At 43.4% G+C, this 20,303-nt stretch overlaps 1 protein-coding gene across 1 annotated transcript in view; it reads right to left on the bottom strand.

Annotated features, from left to right (window-relative positions):
- SORT1 (sortilin 1) overlaps nt 1–20,303 on the bottom strand; it is an 88,263-nt gene that overhangs the window by 50,568 nt on the left and 17,392 nt on the right. Inside the window, exons 2-4 of the mRNA XM_069756349.1 lie at nt 16,353–16,409; nt 12,552–12,625; nt 4,048–4,150 (exon numbers count right to left, since the gene is read on the bottom strand). Of these exons, the coding sequence (XP_069612450.1) occupies nt 4,048–4,150; nt 12,552–12,625; nt 16,353–16,409 (234 nt within the window). The remainder of the gene's footprint in view (nt 1–4,047; nt 4,151–12,551; nt 12,626–16,352; nt 16,410–20,303) is intronic.

The raw sequence follows: 20,303 nt of genomic DNA, 5'->3' as shown, positions 1-20,303 counted from the left end.
AACATCGGGTAACTAAGCGCGGTCCTGCGCTTAGTTACCCGATGTTTACCCTGGTTACAAGCGAACGCATCGCTGGATCGCATCGCTAGATCGCTAGATCGGTGTCACACACACCGATCTAGCGATGACAGCGGGAGATCCAGCGATGAAAGAAAGTTCCATACGATCTGCTACGACGTACGATTCTCAGCAGGATCCCTGATCGCTGCTGCGTGTCAGACACAGCGATATCGTAACGATATCGCTGGAACGTCACGAATCGTACCGTCGTAGCGATCGAAATGTTATAGTGTGACGGTACCCTTAGAGCTAGTCTGTAAAGAAGAATGGGTAAAAATTACAGCCTCTAGATGTGCAAAACAGGTAGAGACAGACCCCAAAAGACATGCAGCAGTAATTGCGGCAAAAGATGGTCCAACAAAGTATTGACTGGGGGGGAATACACATGAATGTCACGATTTTCAGATATTTTTAAAATAATTAGAAAACCTATGTTTTACACTTCACAAATGCTTGTTACTTTGTAATGGTAGATCACATAAAATCCCAAATAAAACACATTTCAGTTTGTGGGTGTAATGTGAAAAAATAAGAATACTTTTTCAAAGGCACTGTAAATATATCTCATGTAAAAAAAATAATAATATTTTTAAATGCACTTGTATCACTATATTCTGAAACGTGTGCGAGGGCTTGTTGAAAAAAAAAAAAAAAATGAAATAAAAGGGGATTTGATTTTTTTTTCTCTTTTTGGCATTTACCATACAGGTTAGTTAATTTCATATGTTGATAGATCGGAATGTTATAGATGCATCGATACCAAATAGGGATACTTTATTATTTTATCTTTAGAGGTATAAAAGATTCATATTTAGGGTTTTTTAGATTTTTTAAAGAAGTTTTTTTTTTTTTGCCACCTTGGGAAGGACTCTAACCTGCGATCATTTGATCAACTGTATCCTGCAATGCCACAGTATTGTAGCATGTAAGCATGTAACTACAATCATTATCTTGTTTGAAGCTCAACATGTGGCAGAGCTTCACAGAAGTACCCACATAGCTGCCATGGGAGATTTCAGCAGGCCGCCAACTTCCATAGCAACTCAACGGCACCCCGTAGTTGCGTCGCAGAGGGAACTTGGTGTATGGAATGGTGCGCTCCCCAAACTTCATGAATTATTTGCCACCCTTAAAGATTGAAAACAGCATTTAAGGGTTAACTATAGCACTGTCACGTTCTGAAAGCTTGGCTCTGATTGCTGAGGTTACTGACAGATGCATACTGTGTAACACAGCCAGCATCTGCTGGGTATGGAGTGGGCTCAGCTCCTGGCTTCATACCAGCAGGTTCAATGTTGATAAGGATTAATTGTAAAATAACTTTTTTCCATCTATACCCTTGGCCTAGGACAACTCAAAGTCCCATGGCTTCCAGTACCACCTGTTTGCGGACGACACTCAGATCTACCTCTCTGGCCCAGATGTCACCTATCTGCTGACCAGAATCCCGAAGTGTCTGGCAGCCATATCCTCCTTCACCTCTCGCTTCCTAAAACTCAATGTAGACAAAACCAAACTCATCATCTTTCCCCCATCTCACATATCCCCCCTACCTGATCTATCTATTATGGTAAACGGCATCACGCTCTCTCCTGCACCTGAAATCCGCTGCGTCGACTCTGCCCTGTCCTTCAAACCGCACGTCCAAGCTCTTGCCACCTCCTGTCGCCTCCAACTCAAAAATATTGCCAGAATCCGTTCCTTCCTCAGCCCACAATCTACCAAAACTCTTGTGCATGCCCTCATCATCTCCCGCTTCGACTACTGCAACACCCTCCTCTGTGGCCTCCCCGCTAACTCTCTTGCACCACTCCAGTCTGTCCTCAACTCTGCTGCCCGGCTAATCTACCTTTCTCCTTGCTACTCCCCTCTGCAAATCCCTCCACTGGCTCCCAATTCCCCAACGAATCCAGTTCAAACTACTAACACTGATCTACAAAGCCATCCACAACCTGTCCCCTCACTATATCTCTGAACTAATCTCCCAATATCTTCCCTCACGTAATCGCCAATCCTCCCAAGACCTCCTACTCTCCTCCACACTTATTCATTCCTCACACAACCGCCTCCAAGATTTCTCCCGAATATCCCCCATCCTCTGGAATTCCACGCCTCAACACGTCCGATTATCCACCACCCTCGGATCCTTCAGACGGAACCTGAAAACCCATCTCTTCAAGAAAACCTACAGCCTGCAATAACCATTCTGCCGCCTCGCCATCGCCAGAGCCGCCGCCTCACCCCCTACCTTCTGCCTCTTCCCCAGTATCCCATAGAATGTAAGTCCGCAAGGACAGGGTCCTCTCCCCTCTGTACCAGTCTGTCACTGTAAACTTGTTTATTGTAAATGATATCTATAACTCTGTACATAACCCCTTTCTCATGTACAGCACCATGGAAATAATGGTGCTATATAAATGAATATTATTATTAATAATTGTCACTTTTGTTGAAGAAACGGGTTGACTTAATTATTGAAATGAGCTAGTCAGCCAGCCCCCCCATTCACACTGATCATGCACCGATACAAGAAGGGCTCTCGTGTTCAAATAAAACCAGAAATGGAAGTGATGGGTCTGGCACAAATACCGTGAGATAGGGACACCTTTCTTAAAGGGTCTTTCAGGAACTTTACAAAAAAACTAAACACTAACAGGCAGGTAACTGCAACTTACCTGCCTGTTGTGTCAGTCGCAGTTCTTCCCCGGCGCAGAGCGGTCAGAGACCGCTCCTGCCAAGGATTCAAAAGCCTCTGCTAACTTCACGTCTACAGAGGCTTCTTTTCAAGTCCGCTCTGTCGACAGGGGCGGGATTTCTAAAGTCATTCTCATTGACAGCTGGAGTCCCGCTGTCTAAAGGTACCGTCACACTGAACGATATCGCTAGCGATCCGTGACGTTGCAGCGTCCTGGCTAGCGATATCGTTGAGTTTGACAGGCAGCAGCGATCTGGATCCTGCTGTGACATCGTTGGTCGGAGCAGAAAGTCCAGCACTTTAATTTCGTCGCTGGACCTCCCGCAGACATCGCAGAATCGGCGTGTGTGACGCCGATTCAACGATGTCTTCACTGGTAACCAGGGTAAACATTGGGTTACTAAGCGCAGGGCCGCGCTTAGTAACCCGATGTTTACCCTGGTTACCAGCGTAAACCTAAACAAAAAACAAACACTACATACTTACATTCCGGTGTCTGTCCCCCGGCGCTGTGCTTTCCTGCACTGGCTGTGAGCGCCGGCCAGCCGTAAAGCACAGCGGTGACGTCACCGCTCTGCTTTACGGCTGGCCGGCGCTGACAGTGCAGGAAAGCACAGCGCCGGAGGACAGACACCGGAATGTAAGTATGTAGTGTTTGGTTTTTTTTTCCCGTTTACGCTGGTAACCAGGGTAAACATCGGGTTAATAAGCGCAGCCCAGCGCTTAGTAACCCGATGTTTACCCTGGTTACCAGGGGAACGGCATCGTTGGTCGCTGGAGAGCTGTCTGTGTGACAGCTCTCCAGCGACCACACAGCGATGCTGCAGCGATCGGGATCGTTGTCTAGATCGCTGCAGCGTCGCTTAATGTGAGGGTACCTTAACTGGGGGAGCCAGCTGTCAATCAGAAGTCCCGCTTCATTGCGTCAGCAGAGGCAGCTGAATCCCCAGCAGGAGCGGGGGACAACAGTTGCAATTATCTGCCTGTTAGTGCTTAGGTACATATGTTGTCTCTTTTTTTTAAAGTCTAAGATACCCCTTTTAAAGTTAAGTATATTTGTGAACACTGAACATCATCCATTTCTCATTTAATACATAATAAAAATTCTATATGGACAATCCTTTTAAGGAGGGAATGTTGATCTAACGGATTTTTGGGAGAGAACACTGGGTTTCTGAGGAGAAGCCAAAAAAGCGGAATTGACCTTTTAAGACGATTGAGGATTACTTTACAACCCTTTTAGCACATCATAAAAAATACTAAATATTAAGATTAAATATCCAAACACTCACCCTTCCAGAGTTTTCAGGACCAAGACCCATACCAAAGTCTGTGTGGATGTATGTATCTTTTATGAGTGCAGTTACATCGCTAAATGTCTTTCCATAGTCCTCACTGGATGGAAAAAAACAATAGTAATAAACAGAGTAATTAGAAGAACAATAAAAGCTGTAGATTATTACATGGATTTGTTACAATTAAAAAGGAGGTTTTAGCTGAGTGTGGGAGACCTTTCAGTCATATCTGCTCAAATACGGATTAAAAAAAAACAAAACAAAATTAAAAGGACATTATTTTACTGGTTCTATTTGGAATACAAGGGCCCAAAAGACTTTTCTTTTTGTATGAAGTATAAATGGTCATTGATTTTAACAAGCTTTGCTTATTAGATTGCCAATGTATACACTTACAAAAATGTAATATACTTTCATAAATAAACATATATTTTTACCGCTATGAGTTGCTGTCTACCATCTGTTAAGAATGACCCATCTACAAATACAGTCAAGCAGGAAGGAACACACGGAGTGCGAGAAAGCACTTATGATTCTCAAACTGTGCCGGCTCTTACACGGACACAGAACCTTGTGCTGCACAGCTTCAGCACAATACACAGTCACTTATGTGGAAATGCCTGATTTTTTATTTATTTATTTTTATTGGGGGGGGAAAGGGGGGGGGGGAGGAGCGCAGATTGGGTGGCAGGGTTGTGGTAAAGCTGTGATCACTGTGAGGAAGTCACCGTTACCCACACCTTTCACACTGCTGTGCATTACACATTACAGTTATATTGCAATGCATTGCAGGAAGTAAGGCGTGCACACTGCTGACAGCTCGGCCAGCATAGTACACCTCCTCTGCACTAAGCAGAGCAAAGTACAGCAGTACACAGGCGCAGGGCCTCTCTGACCTTTCCCGGCGCCTGCGCACTGCAGTACTTTGCTCTGCCCTCAACAGGGCAAAGTACGCCTGTGCCGGAGCCGCGGTAGGAAGACAAGAAGAGGACGTCATCGTAAGAAGATGGGAGGCGCCGGACCGCGACGCCCATCTGACTGGACCGCAGCGGGACCGCCCCTGGGTGAGTATAATATAACCTCTTTTTCTCATCTTTCAGGTTACATCGGGGGCTTATCTACAGCATTACAGAATGCTGTAGATAAGCCCCAGATGCCAGTGGCTGCAGCTCATATACGATTTTTGGGGTGACAGATTCCCTTCAAGGGAGGATATTAGCAAAGCGAATGAAGATGTCGAGTCCAAATGGGTCGAAATACATGGAGGGAAAAATAGTAACAAAATTCTCATTAGGGTCTGTTACAAACCACCAAATATAACAGAAATCATGGAAAGTCTTCTACTAAGGCAGACAGATGAAGCTGCAACCCATAATGAGGACCTTGTTATGGGGGACTTTAACTACCTGGATATAACTGGGAAACAGAAGCCTGCGAAACCCATAAAGGCAACAGGTTTCTGTACAGTTTCACTCATCTTTCGCTAGGGGGACTTGTCAGGGAGTCACAAAAACACTGAACTTTAGGAAGGCAAAGTTTGACCAGCTTAGAGATGCCCTTAATCTGGTTGACTGGGACAATGTCCTCAGAAATAAGAATACAGATAATAAATGGGAAAATGTTAAGAACATCCTAAATAGGCACTGTAAGCAGTTTATACCTTGTGGGAATAAAAGGACTAGAAATAGGAAAAGCCCACTGTGGCTAAACAAAGAAGTAAGAGGGGCAATTAACAGTAAAAGGAAAGCATTTAAACTACTTAAGCAGGATGGCACCATTGAAGCTCTAAAAAAACTATAGGGAGAAAAATACTTTATCTTAAAAACTAATTAAAGCTGCTAAAAAGGAAACAGAGAAGCACATTGCTAAGGAGAGTAAAACTGTTCTGTCTTCATACACGTTGATACGGTGTGTGATCCGACATACGGCATGAACCACTTCTGTCTCCCAAATAAGCAGACTGTTCTCTGTAGTCTAACTTGTTTATTGGTGAACATGAGCGCGGTAAAACTATAAGAATACAAATGATATGGATAAGTATTGGGCCAAACAATAGCACAGCTGATACTCTACAACTAATAAAGTATACAGTATGATGCATCTGGTATATAACTACATACAGTAAGTCACTGATAATAGATTTCCTAAGTACTAGCTGCTATACAGTAAACCACATTCTGTACAACACTACATTTGCAGAACAGAGGTAACAATCTTACCGGATAAACTTAACCAGGATGGCAAGTAAGTGAGATAGTTCAGCACAGCAATGAACACGTGTGTCCCAGGAAGTACACAGAAAGTAATGGAGTCTCTCCATTAAAAGTACAATCCCACAATGCAACACTCTAATTATTACCAAGACACAGGTTATAAATTTAACCACCACTAGATGGTGCTATAACACAGCAAAACCAAAACACTAATAGTAGTAAACTTTTTAATGCATAATATGAACCACACTGTCCTTATTAGAAAGGACAAAACAAAAACTAACCCAAAACTGTTCTTCAACTATATCAATAGTAGAATCATAAATGAAAGTGTGGGCCCCTTAAAAAATTGTGAGGAAAGAATGGTTGTAGATGATGAGGAAAAAGCTAATATATTAAACACCTTCTCCACGGTATTCACGGTGGAAAATAAAACTCTAGGTGAAATATCAAAAGACAAAGAAAACCTTATATTAAGGGTCTCCAATCTACCGTATTTTTCAGACTATAAGACGCACCGGACCATAACACGCACCCCAAATTTGGGGTGAAAATTGCAGAAAAAAAGATTTTTTATAAGATGGGGGTCCGTCTTATTGTCCGAATGTACAGTATCTTACCTGAGGGATGGCGGTGGCAGAGCAGGGTCACAGGAGGCATGGTGTCGGCAGAGGTGGGGTGATGCGGTGTGACGTGCACCTGAGCAAGGTCCCTTCCTGCTTAGGTGGGCGATGCCACGGCCTGGTGTCCATGGGAGGGTTGCAGCAGTGATTACCGGCAGAGGTGCTGGGCTCAGGAGGTGCTGTGAGAAGGGTCCCTTTCCCCGGTGAGGTGATGCAGCAGCCCGGTAAGCAGCAGAGCCGGGTGAATCCTGTTGTTATCGGTGGGGGCGGCCATCTTCCTGAAGCCGCGCGTGCGCAGATGAAGCGCTCTGCTTTCCGGGGCTTCAGGAAAATGGCCGTGGGAGGCCGCGCGTGCGCAGATGGAGATCGCGGCAGCCATTTTCCTGAAGCCCCGGGAGGCAGAGCGCTTCATCTGCGCACGCGCGGCTTCAGGAAAATGGCCGCCCCCACCGATAACAACAGGATTCACCCGGCTCTGCTGCTTACCGGGCTGCTGCATCACCTCACCGGAGAAAGGGACCCCGCTTACTGCGCCTCCTCATCCCCGCACCTCTGCCGCCATGGTAAGCCTGCATTGCGACTATTAGACGCACCCCCAATTTCCCCCCCTTTTTTGGGGGGGAAAAAGTGCGTCTTGTAGTCCGAAAAATACGGTAACCCAAGAAGAGGTGCGAAAGCGGCTAAATAAGATTTAAATAGATAAATCTCCGGGTCCGGATGGCATACACCCACGAGTACTAAGAGAACTAAGTAATGTAATAGAGAAGCCATTATTTCTTATATTTAGGGGCTCTATAGCGACGGGGTCTGTTTCACAAGACTGGTGCATAGCAAATGTGATACCAATATTCTTAAAGGGCTCTAAAATGAACCTGGAAACTATAGGCCACTAAGTTCAACCTCTATTGTTGGTAAAATATATGAAGGGTTTCGGAGAGATGTTACTCTGGATTATCTCAATGAGAATAACTGTTTAACTCCATATCAGCATGGGTTTATGAGGAATCGCTCCTGTCAAACCAATCTAATCAGTTTTATGATGAGATAAGCTGTAGACTGGACCAAGGTGAGTCATTGGACGTGGTATATCTCGATTTTTCCAAAGCCTTTGATACCATCCCACACAAGAGGTTGGTACACAAAATGAGAATGCTTGGTCTGGGGGAAAATGTGTGTAAATGGGTAAGTAACTGGCTCAGTGATAGAAAGCAGAGGGTGGTTATAAATGGTATATTCTCTAACTGGGTCGCTGTGACCAGTGGGGTACCACAGGGGTCCGTGTTGGGACCTGTTGTCTTCAACATATTTATTAACGATCTGCCAGAAGGTGTATACAGTAAAATATTGATATTTGCAGATGATACAAAACTATGTAAAGCAGTTAATACAAGAGAAGATAGTATTCTGCTACAGATGGATCTGGATAAGTTGGAAACTTGGGACTGAAAGGTGGCAGATGCGGTTGACATGGAGAAGGACTTGGGGATCCTAGTTAATGATGAACTTACCTAGAGCAGCCAGTGCCAGGCAGCAGCTGCCAAGGCAAACAGGATGATGGGGTGCATTAAAAGAGGTCTGGATACACATGATCAGAGCATTATACTGCCTCTGTACAAATCCCTGGTTAGACCGCACATGGAGTACTGAGTACAGTTTTGGGCACCGATGCTCAGGAAGGATATAATGGAACCAGAGCAAGTACAAAGGAGGGCAACAAAATTAATAAGGGGGATGGGGGGGGGGGGGACTACAATACCCGGAGAGATTAGCAAAATTAGGATTATTTAGTCTAGAAAAAAAAAAAAAGACGACTGAGGGTCCATCTAACAACCATGTATAAGTATATAAGGGGACAATACAAATATCTCTCCGAGGATTTCTTTATACCAAGGAAGGTCACGGTTACAAGGGGGCATTATCTGTGTCTGGAGAAGAAAAGTTTTTCCACTAACATAGAAGAGGATTCTTTACTGTTAGGGCAGTGAGAATCTGGAATTCCTTGCCTGAGGAGGTGGAGAGGGCGAACTCAGTCGAGGGGTTGAGAGGTTGAGAAGAGAGGCCTGGATGTCTTCGTGGAGCTTAACCAAAATTGTAGAGGTCCCCAACTCCAGTCCTCAAGGCCCACCAACAGGTCATGTTTTCAGGATTTCCTTTGCATTGCACAGGTGATGCAATTATTACCTGGGCAAGACTAAGGAAATCCTGAAAACATGACATGTTGGTGGGCCTTGAGGACTGGAGTTGGGGACCTCTGCTAGTTTAGAAGGACGTAGATCTGGGGATTTATTCTGACGGAATATAGGCTGAACTGATGGACAAATGTCTTTTTTCAGCCTTGCTAACTAGGTTACCGTATTTTTCAGACTAAGATGCATTGGACCATAAAACGTACCCCAAATTTTCAGATGGAAAATAGGGGAAAAAAAATTAATGTGTCAAATGGGGTCCATCTTACAGTCCGAATTCAGCTTACTGGTGGGTGGGGGTAAATTGACAGCACTGATGGAGCATGGTCACAGGGTGTGATCGGTGGTCCGGCGATGTAACATAGTAACATAGTAACAGTTAGTAAGGCCGAAAAAAGACATTTGTCCATCCAGTTCAGCCTATATTCCATCATAATAAATCCCCAGATCTACGTCCTTCTACAGAACCTAATAATTGTATGATACAATATTGTTCTGCTCCAGGAAGACATCCAGGCCTCTCTTGAACCCCTCGACTGAGTTCGCCATCACCACCTCCTCAGACAAGCAATTCCAGATTCTCACTGCCCTAATAGTAAAGAATCCTCTTCTATGTTGGTGGAAAAACCTTCTCTCCTCCAGACGCAAAGAATGTCCCCTTGTGCCCGTCACCTTCCTTGGTATAAACAGATCCTCAGCGAGATATTTGTATTGTCCCCTTATATACTTATACATGGTTATTAGATCACCCCTCAGTCGTCTTTTTTCTAGACTAAATAATCCTAATTTCGCTAATCTATCTGGGTATTGTAGTTCTCCCATCCCCTTTATTAATTTTGTTGCCCTCCTTTGTACTCTCTCTAGTTCCATTATATCCTTCCTGAGCACCGGTGCCCAAAACTGGACACAGTTTTGTGATTCCCATCCCAGACTGGTGCGGCAGGTTCGGTGTTGTGAGTGCTCCACTGGCATTTTGTGAAGCCTGGAGCCCCTGCGCATCCATTACTGCGATGTGGTGGCCTCTGGGAAAATGGCCACCGGATGCTCAGATTGAGATCTCGGCAGCAATGGATGTGTGGGGGCTCCGGGCTTTCACAAAGTGTCGGCGGAACCCCCGCACCACAGGGCACCGCCGAAGCTGCCTGGGAAGGGAGTGTGATCATCGCTCTGCAGTGTCATACCGCTGCAGAATCGCCCGACTCTTGCCGCCGCCACACTACTTGCAAGTACTTGTAAGTATATTCCGACTATAAGACGCATCCCCATTTTCCCCAAAAAAATTTTGGGAAAAAAGTGCATCTTATAGTCTGAAAAATACGGTAGTTCTCTGAATGGTGAGCACTGTATAACCCCACCCATTCCACTTATTGGCTACTTTCCGCCTATGCACAGTATACACAAAAAGGATGTCAATCAGTGGTGGGGCACGATTAGCAGAGCTCATGAATATGGAGAACTACATAACAAAAGCGTTACTAGATCTTTAGTGAATCTCTTGCAGATAAAACGTGGATAGTATCAAAACTACAGCAAGTAGCCCACTAAGTGGCACATCACTGGAATCATGGTCTCTATCCCTACATCATGCTGCTCTCAGATTAGATGGCAAAAGCCTGGTGATAGTTTCCCTTTAAGTATATAACAAAAAAACAAAAACACACATAAGCATTGCCGACAGGCAAGCACTTGTTCTGGGTGTCATTTGGGAAGAATGGGATGGCTTTGATTGTGCCAATGTGTTTGCCGTGATGTTGGAAATTTGCCCAAGCAAATAGTGCCACCTAGTATAATAGGATTTGTGTCTAGTCTGTTGTGGAATACAATACACTGCAGTTTTGTGACAATGCGCTAAACATGAGTTTAAACGGGACACAGCTTGTTAAATCAGCCGTGGTCAAGCCACAGAGGACTTATAGAGAACAAAGGAAAGGTAGAGACTGCTTACAAGGTTGGATCAGGGTTACTGCAGATTGTAGGCTTTCCCGAGATGAGGATGAGAATATCTGTTGTGCTGCGGGGTAGCGAGTTCAATAACTGGGTGGCGTGGTACAGCATATATCTTGGAAGCAATGATGTCAGGGATAACAGACGATTCTTTTGCAAGATACGGGAATTAAAGTATTGGTAGGTTAAGGGCTGTCTTGTAGGTCATTGTCCGCAGTCTAAAATACACTGCTCAAAAAAATAAAGGGAACCCTTAAACAACACAATGTAACTCCAAGTCAAATCACACTTCTGTGAAATCAAACTGTTCAGTTATGAAGCAACACGGATTGTGAATCAATTTCTCCTGCTGTTCTGCAAATGGAACAGACACCAGGTAAAAATGATAGGTAATTAGAAAGACAACCCCTATAAAAGGAGTGGTTCTGCAGGGGATGACCACAGACCATTTCTCTGTTCTCATCTTTTTTGGCCACTTTTGCATTTTGTCATTGCTCTCACCCCTAGAGGCACTGTACAGTAGCATGAGGCAGGTTGCTCAGGTAGTGCAGCTCATCCAGGGTGGCACATCAATGCGAGCTGTGGCAAGAATGGTAGCTGTGTCTGTCAGCACAGTGTACAGACCATGGAGCAGATACCAGGAGAAGTGGATGGAGCTGTATGAAGGCAACAACCCAGCAGCAGGACCGCTACCTCCTCCTTTGTGCAAGGAAGAACAGGAGGAGCAGTGCCACAACCCTGCAAAATGACCTCCAGCAGGCCACTAACATCCATGTCTCTGCTCAGACTGTCAGAAACAGACTCCACGAGGGTGGTATGAGGGCCCGACGTCTACAAATGGGCGCTGTTCTTTGTAGGGTGGTCATACAGGCACTTTGAGGCCACGTGTACTACTGAGCATCATTTTCACTGAAGTTGGATCACCCTGTAATTTGATTTTCTACTTTGATTTGGAGTAGCATTCCAAATCCAGACCTCCAATGGATATGAATTTTGACTTACATTGATCATTTTTGTTTTATCATTCGCAACGCATTCCACTATGTAATAAAGATTTGCAACTGGAATATTTCATTCAGTGATATCTAGGATGTGGTATTTTAGTGTTCCATTTATTTTTTTTTGAGCAGTGTATTAAGTAAGCATAGGTAGGCATGAAAGGACAGAGAGGAGAAGAGATGAACTGACCAGCCAGCATAGTTGAGGATTAGATGTACAAGTCTGTTGGAGAAAAAGCCAACAAGAAGGTTGCTGCAGTAATGAGGGATTTAAACAAGCTTCCTAGTTGATTCTAGGTTGAGGTTTTCCTTCTGTCAGAGCTATGCTTTTCTACTTTCACTAATATTGACTTGATATTCAAAATTTTACAAATTTATAGGAAATATGAATATCAAATAAAGTAATCTATTACACTTAAACCTTGCAGAACTTTCCAATAACTACAGGAGAAATTACCAAGCATTATATACATTTGCTTGCAGTCCACCACAATGTACAAAGACCACAGAGAATTCTACTATACACAATTTACTCACCTCCTGTACAGCTTTGACTGCCCATAAGTAACCAAGATCAGAGGAAGTCGATAAGTTGTCAGCACAAGAATAACCTAGTAGAGGGGAAAGGAATAATTATACTTAGACTTTTGCATGCTGAAATATTGGAAGACCCTAGTCAGAACAAGTCTGGTCTATGCTTAGCCTGTACATAAGGAAAGCTCTGGAGATACATGGTAAAAAAATATCAATCTCAAGTCAACATAGAAAAAGTTCCCCTGGGGGATCTGAACGTATTGGAAACAAAAAACAAAATCCCTATAAAAAAATAAAAAAAACTTATGTACCTCTGATCTCTGTAATCGGAATAACTTACAATAAAAATAGTATACTATATATTCTCAATGGTGAAGCACACAAAAATTAGTGCACAAAATCAATGTTGGATTTTTTGTGTTTTTATCTATTCCCACCCAAAAAAAAAAAAGATACAAAAGAATAAATTATGTCCCACACAAAGGAAGCGTTGAAAAATGCAAATTACTTCACAAAAATAAAAAACACAACTTTATACAGCTATATCCATGAAGAAAAAAAAATGGTCAAAAACAATTGTGCCGCTTGTAATTGAGATTCAAGGGCATATCATAGTAATGGTCTACCTTACATTTACCATTAGATTTCTAGAGAAATAGTGAAACTGAAATCAACATTAAAGGGAACCTGTCACCCCCAAAATCGATGGTGAGGTAAGCTCACCGTCATTAGGGGCTTATCTACAGCATTCTGTAATTTTGTAGATAAGCTCCCGATGTATCCTGAAAGATGAGAAAAAGACGTTATATTATACTCACCCAGGGGCGGTCCCGCTGCGGTCTGGTCAAATGGGTGTCTCAGGTCCGGTCCGGGGCCTCCCATCTTCATCAGATGACGTCCTCTTCTGGTCTTCACGCCGCGGCTCTGGCGCAGGCGTACTTTGTCTGCCCTGTTGAGGGCAGAGGAAAGTACTGCAGTGCGCAGGCACCGGAAAGGTCAGAGGCCCGGCGCCTGCGCACTGCAGTACTTTCCTCTGCCCTCAACAGGGCAAAGTACGCCTGCGCCAGAGCGTGAAGACCAGAAGAGGACGTCATGGAATGAAGATGGGAGGCGCCGGAGCGGACCTGAGACGCTCACCGGAGTAGGACCGTCCCTGGGTGAATATAATCTAACCTCTTTTTCTCCTCTTTCAGGTTACATTGGTGGCTTATCTACAGCATTACAGAATGTTGTAGATAAGCCCCTGACGACGATGAGCTTACCTCACCATCGATTTTGGAGGTGACAGGTTCCCTTTAACTTATTATCTCTGATGCTGCAAAATGGGTAATTGAAGCAGCAAGTCTTTCTTTATATAAATAATTCCTAATTTCAGAAAAATCCTAGTTTCAGAGTCTCCACAGTTGAAGAAAAGTGCCTGATAAAATGTGCCATAAGGGATAATGTTGTGCTGCCATCTCGGACAGCAGGTTCCAGTTCATACACCCTCTTTATTGTATGATCTAATGCATTCCCAACTAAGGAAGAGCACAACCCACATAAAATAAATAAGCTGGAGAACATACTGCACACACAAACAGTATTTTATTATAGATGTGCAATAAAACAACATTTACAGAAGATATAAGCCTTGAGGAAGAAAGCTCCATTGCATGGCACAGTCCCAAGGTACACCTCACGTCTACTTCTCCAAGAGGACTGAGGTGAGCATGAAATGTATGATGGGCTGTGCCATACACTGACTTGTTACCCCAATTTTGGCATTTTCCCCTTACTCTACCCAGCTGTAGTGTATTGTATTAGTTGGTTTAAATATGAACTTTCATTACCAGTTTAGTTTGCTCTACTGATGACTAGCTTCATAGCATTTACATTTAGGAGAATCTTGGACTTGAAAATGCAATCCAAGAATCAAATTTGAGCCTCTGCCCCATAAAATAAAAATAAATAAATAAAAAATGTGCGGCAAGCACCTAGAGTACCGCTACAGCACACATACAGTATAGCAGTACAATTGTGTACGGTACACACATACATTACAAACTACGGTAATTTATACACAGAATCACATAATGGACCTCTCCTGCAAAGCTGCCAGACCCCAACAGTACAAAAATGACCAGTGGTGTGCAAAGGACAGAGACTATGGGCAGAAACCCTTTCCCATGCTGATCCAGTAGCAGCTTTAATTTTAATGTGGTACTCCCATAATCAAACGTATCCCCCCCATCCATTGGACGTCTGACCACTGAAACCCCCCATTAATCCTGACAATGGGACCCTACATCCAGACAGCTTGGCTTTACAAAGCTCTGCCTTGAATGGAGAGGAGTTGCACATTCTGCTCTATTCATTGCCTACGGGACTGCTGGAGAAAGCAAACTACTTGGCCAATTCTAACAGTCCTATAGGCACGGACTAGAGCAAAGGTAGGGCAAGAGCAACTTTGCTTTAGGCCAGTCTCACACGTCCAGATAATTCCGGTACCGGAATTATCCGTGTCCGTGTGCTCACGTGGCACATCAGTGTGGGACACGTGCGGCATCCGTGTGCCGACTGGGTACTACACGTACCTTGCAGGAGACAGCGCTACAGTTCAGCACTGTCCCCTGCATCTGGTGCTGAAGCCCCATTCATTTCTTCTCTCCAGCAGCGTTCGCTGGAAAGAAGGAATGAATAATCTTTTTTTTTGTTTTTTTTGTTTTTAAAATAAAGTTGCCGGTAATCTGCCCCCTCCCACCCCCTGTGCGCCCGCCCGCTGGCATTAAAATACTTACCCAGCTCCCTCGGCGATTGCATCCTCTCAGCGTCGCAGCTCTTCCTGTATGAGCGGTCACGTGGTACTGCTTATTACAGTAATGAATATGCGGCTCCACCCCTATGGGAGGTGGAGCCGCAAATTCATCACTGTAATGTGCGGCACCACGTGACCGCTCATACAGGACAAGTAGCGACACAGAGGATGTAAGCGCCGAGGGAGCTGGGTAAGTATTTTAATGCCAGCGGGCGGGCGCACAGGGGGTGGGAGGGGGCAGATTACCGGCAACTTTATTTTAAAAACAAAAATAAAAAAAGATTATTCATTCCTTCTTTCCAGCGAACGCTGCTGGAGAGAAGAAATGAATGGGGCTTCAGCACCACAAGCGGGATGGGGGGGAAAGCGCTTACAGTAGCGCTGTCTCCTGCACGGCACACGGACTGCACACGGACAACATCCATGTGCGGTACGTGTTTTACACGGACCCATTGACTTTAATGGGTCCGTGTAATACGTGCGCTCCCACGAACACTGACATGTCTCCGTGTTTTCCAAACGGACACACGGTCCGTGAAAACACGCTGACATGTGCAGAGACACATTGATTTAAATGTGTCTAAGTGAGTCAGTGTCTCCGGTACGTGAGGAAACGGTCACCTCACGTACCGGAGCCACTGATGTGTGAAACCGGCCTTATTCGAAAGTTTTCTAATGAGCCAGCTTCTCATGATCCCATGCCATGTTCTACGAGATGCTGAGGGTCCCAGAGACCAATACCTCCAGCAGTCAGTTTGTTCCCTATCCTATAGCTAGGGAATACATTTTGAATCTGGGAATATTCCTTTACGGAATACAGGAAGGAAAGTTTGGGAAATGAAAAGATCTCCAGACATGCTCATCCTGCGCCCAGGCATGATCCAGTATTATCCCTTGTATGTGTGCTTGCACAATATAGGAAGATTAGATTGCAAGTCCAACTGGAAAACAATATATGAGAGTGCATTTATATAAGCACCCAATTAAAATATTACGCTTCAGTTACTTACGCCTGTTTCATCTCCAACCCAGACCAAAGACAGCTCTCCACTTGGATCAAATGTTCCCTGGAACATAAAAGAAAATTATATAGATTTATATAAAAGCAGAATTGAAATTCCAGAGCCCAAAATTTGACTCCTGCACATAAAACTTTTCCCTCCCCTTATGGGTGGTCTAGTATCCCTGGGGGTAGAATAGAGAGAAGCATCACAGGGCAGCACCATTTTGTAGGCGACTGCCCTGTGATCTGCCATCACCAGCAGTTACTGTCTCTCTCACCCAGATTACATTATTCTCTCACCCCCTCCACAATGCCTGGCCATTCACTGCAGATCCACAGCTCCTTATCTTATCTTGCGAAGGGATTAATCACAGCTCCTGCCTAGCAGCTGACAGCTCCTGTTCCTATAATGCTAATGGTACACTGTTCCTCCTTGATGTCTCTGCTATTCTGCCCATGCTTTTCTCCTGCATTTTACTACCATCAGCTGTCAATCTAGGATGTTCTGCTGGAAGCAATATGGCTTATGTTGGCAGATCTGAGGGCTCCATGAATATGGCAGCAGAACACTCCCACTACTGTGATTTGTACAGCCCACAGAGGCGTGCCCAGTTCACAGCAGTGACAGTTCCATTACAATAGATAGGAGATAACAGAGGACTCTGACTATGACAATGGGGTGCCGTATTATGACACAAATAGTGTCATGCTACTACTGTGAATGCAAAAGATGTCAGCCCCCCAGTGCCTTCTTTAAGCTCCTACAACACATGAAATATGTTTCAAATGCATTCAAAACTTGATCATAACAGCATGTTATGCTACATTACATTGATTTACTAACGATCTACAAACACGGTACCTTCCCTTTAAAAGAAACCCACAAACAAGACAAGTTAACTGCAGTAAAGGCCTGGAAAACAATCCCAAAGGAGGAAACCAACGTTTAGTGATGTCCACAGCTTCCTGATATCAGGCAGTCATTACCTGCAAAGGATTCTCTACAAAGTATTAAAAACTAACATTTTATTTATTGTAAAGTTAAGCTGTCCAATAACTTTTGAACCTCTGATATGAGGAGGCTTTGTAGAAAAATGGTTGCAATTCCTAAACGTTTCACAGAATATTTTTATTCAACACCTTAAATTAATACCTGAAAATCTACACTTCAGTTGCATCTCAGTTGTTTCATTTTACAAAAAAATCCTGTCCCTGTCCAATTATTTATGGACCTATGTATCCATACATACACTGTATGCAATATATGTACACACAGTCTAGGTATTGTTATGTTCCTAGTGCTATAGATGAGCTCATTGTGCTCGTCTTCAATAAACCTATAAATAGGTTGTCCGTATGTTAAGGCTTGCAATTTGTGTGCACTCAGGGGTGAGAACTAGATACAAGTTGCACAATGGCAGCCCGCATAGTACCCACCATTGACAGCCCCCGCAATTCTTATTTTTCACCGTGTATGCAGAAATGAGAACATATGCAAGAACTGCCATAGGGGTGAGTGCTGTAGAGAAGGTCATTTGGCTTTCAGCTGGTTATATAACACTTGCTAAACCAGATATGCGAGTTGCAGAACAGAACGATCTCTATGGATGAGTTAAAAACAAAAGTATAATAGACAGCTGTAAAACATAACACTCCACTGGAGGAGGATTTCTGCTGAGCTTTGACCCCTCAAACCCTACTGAATATAATGGAAGTGAGATATCCATGGGTAACAGACCTGCGCATCACCTCTGTATACAGTGTACCTGGTATTGAGCCCCCCTGAATGAACAAGGGGTCCATACAGGCATTGTTTTGCAAGGCAAAGAACCGCACGCCATACTGCGGCAACATCCCTATACCGTCTTTTCAAAGTCTCAAGATTTGGGAGAAGAAATCTGACATAACACTACTTCGTTTATGTTCACAGAGTTTTTCATGACGTGGATATTGAAGAAAGTTCTGCTCCAAAATCCACATTAAAAAAAAACAACCCTCTTTGAATCAGATTCCTGTTAATTTCAGATGATTATCAAAATCAAGTCCCAAATTATAATTATGTGGTCAAAACAATATCAGAGAAAATCCGTCAGCATGCTCAAATAACGGCTATTAGCCCGAACATGCGGAAAATAACCACTTATAAATGCATGTGTTTGTTTAAAAAGTAGCGTAATTTTATTTAAACATTTATAAAACACATATAGCTCAAATAGAAACAACAAGATGCCTCGTGTGAGGGAGGCTTGCCAAAAAACGTCAATAAAGAATGAAAAAAAACAAAAAGTAACATAAGTAGTAACAGCTGGACTGTAGTAGTCAATGGAAACAATAGGTCCAAAAACCAAATAATCCCAAATTTGAATGCGTACTATCACCTTAAACCCATTGTCAAGTATTCATTAAGGTCAAGAAGAAGAGGGGACGGGAAGAAAAACATTAGACTCGAACAAAGACGACCCAGGAAAACATACTCAGAAGGGAGGTAAGAACATTTCTAAAACAATCCACAGTGAGGAGATTGGAACAAAACAAAATCCTCTAAACTGCATGCTCGCAAACGCCAGAAGCCTGACAAACAAGATGGAAGAACTAGAAGCAGAAATATCTACAGGTAACTTTGACATAGTGGGAATAACCGAGACATGGTTAGATGAAAGCTATGACTGGGCAGTTAACTTACAGGGTTACAGTCTGTTTAGAAAGGATCGTAAAAATCGGAGAGGAGGAGGGGTTTGTCTCTATGTAAAGTCTTGTCTAAAGTCCACTTTAAGGGAGGATATTAGCGAAGGGAATGAGGATGTCGAGTCCATATGGGTTGAAATTCATGGAGGGAAAAATGGTAACAAAATTCTCATTGGGGTCTGTTACAAACCCCCAAATATAACAGAAAGCATGGAAAGTCTACTTCTAAAGCAGATAGATGAAGCAGCAACCCATAATGAGGTCCTGGTTATGGGGGACTTTAACTACCCGGATATTAACTGGGAAACAGAAACCTGTGAAACCCATAAAGGCAACAGGTTTCTGCTAATAACCAAGAAAAATTATCTTTCACAATTGGTGCAGAATCCAACCAGAGGAGCAGCACTTTTAGACCTAATACTATCTAATAGACCTGACAGAATAACAAATCTGCAGGTGGTTGGGCATTTAGGAAATAGCGACCACAATATTGTGCAGTTTCACCTGTCTTTCACTAGGGGGACTTGTCAGGGAGTCACAAAAACATTGAACTTTAGGAAGGCAAAGTTTGAACAGCTTAGAGATGCCCTTAATCTGGTAGACTGGGACAATATCCTCAGAAATGAGAATACAGATAATAAATGGGAAATGTTTAAGAACATCCTAAATAGGCAGTGTAAGCGGTTTATACCTTGTGGGAATAAAAGGACTAGAAATAGGAAAAACCCAATGTGGCTAAACAAAGAAGTAAGACAGGCAATTAACAGTAAAAAGAAAGCATTTGCACTACTAAAGCAGGATGGCACCATTGAAGCTCTAAAAAACTATAGGGAGAAAAATACTTTATCTAAAAAACTAATTAAAGCTGCCAAAAAGGAAACAGAGAAGCACATTGCTAAGGAGAGTAAAACTAATCCCAAACTGTTCTTCAACTATATCAATAGTAAAAGAATAAAAACTGAAAATGTAGGCCCCTTAAAAAATAGTGAGGAAAGAATGGTTGTAGATGACGAGGAAAAAGCTAACATATTAAACACCTTCTTCTCCACGGTATTCACGGTGGAAAATGAAATGCTAGGTGAAATCCCAAGAAACAATGAAAACCCTATATTAAGGGTCACCAATCTAACCCAAGAAGAGGTGCGAAACCGGCTAAATAAGATTAAACTAGATAAATCTCCGGGTCCGGATGGCATACACCCACGAGTACTAAGAGAACTAAGTAATGTAATAGATAAACCATTATTTCTTATTTTTAGGGACTCTATAGCGA

The sequence above is a fragment of the Ranitomeya imitator genome, chromosome 3 (genome assembly GCF_032444005.1).
Source record: "Ranitomeya imitator isolate aRanImi1 chromosome 3, aRanImi1.pri, whole genome shotgun sequence".
Lineage (NCBI taxonomy): Eukaryota > Metazoa > Chordata > Amphibia > Anura > Dendrobatidae > Ranitomeya > Ranitomeya imitator.
The sequence above is the reverse complement of the archived record's forward strand: the minus strand, read 5'-3'. Positions and strand labels throughout refer to the sequence as shown.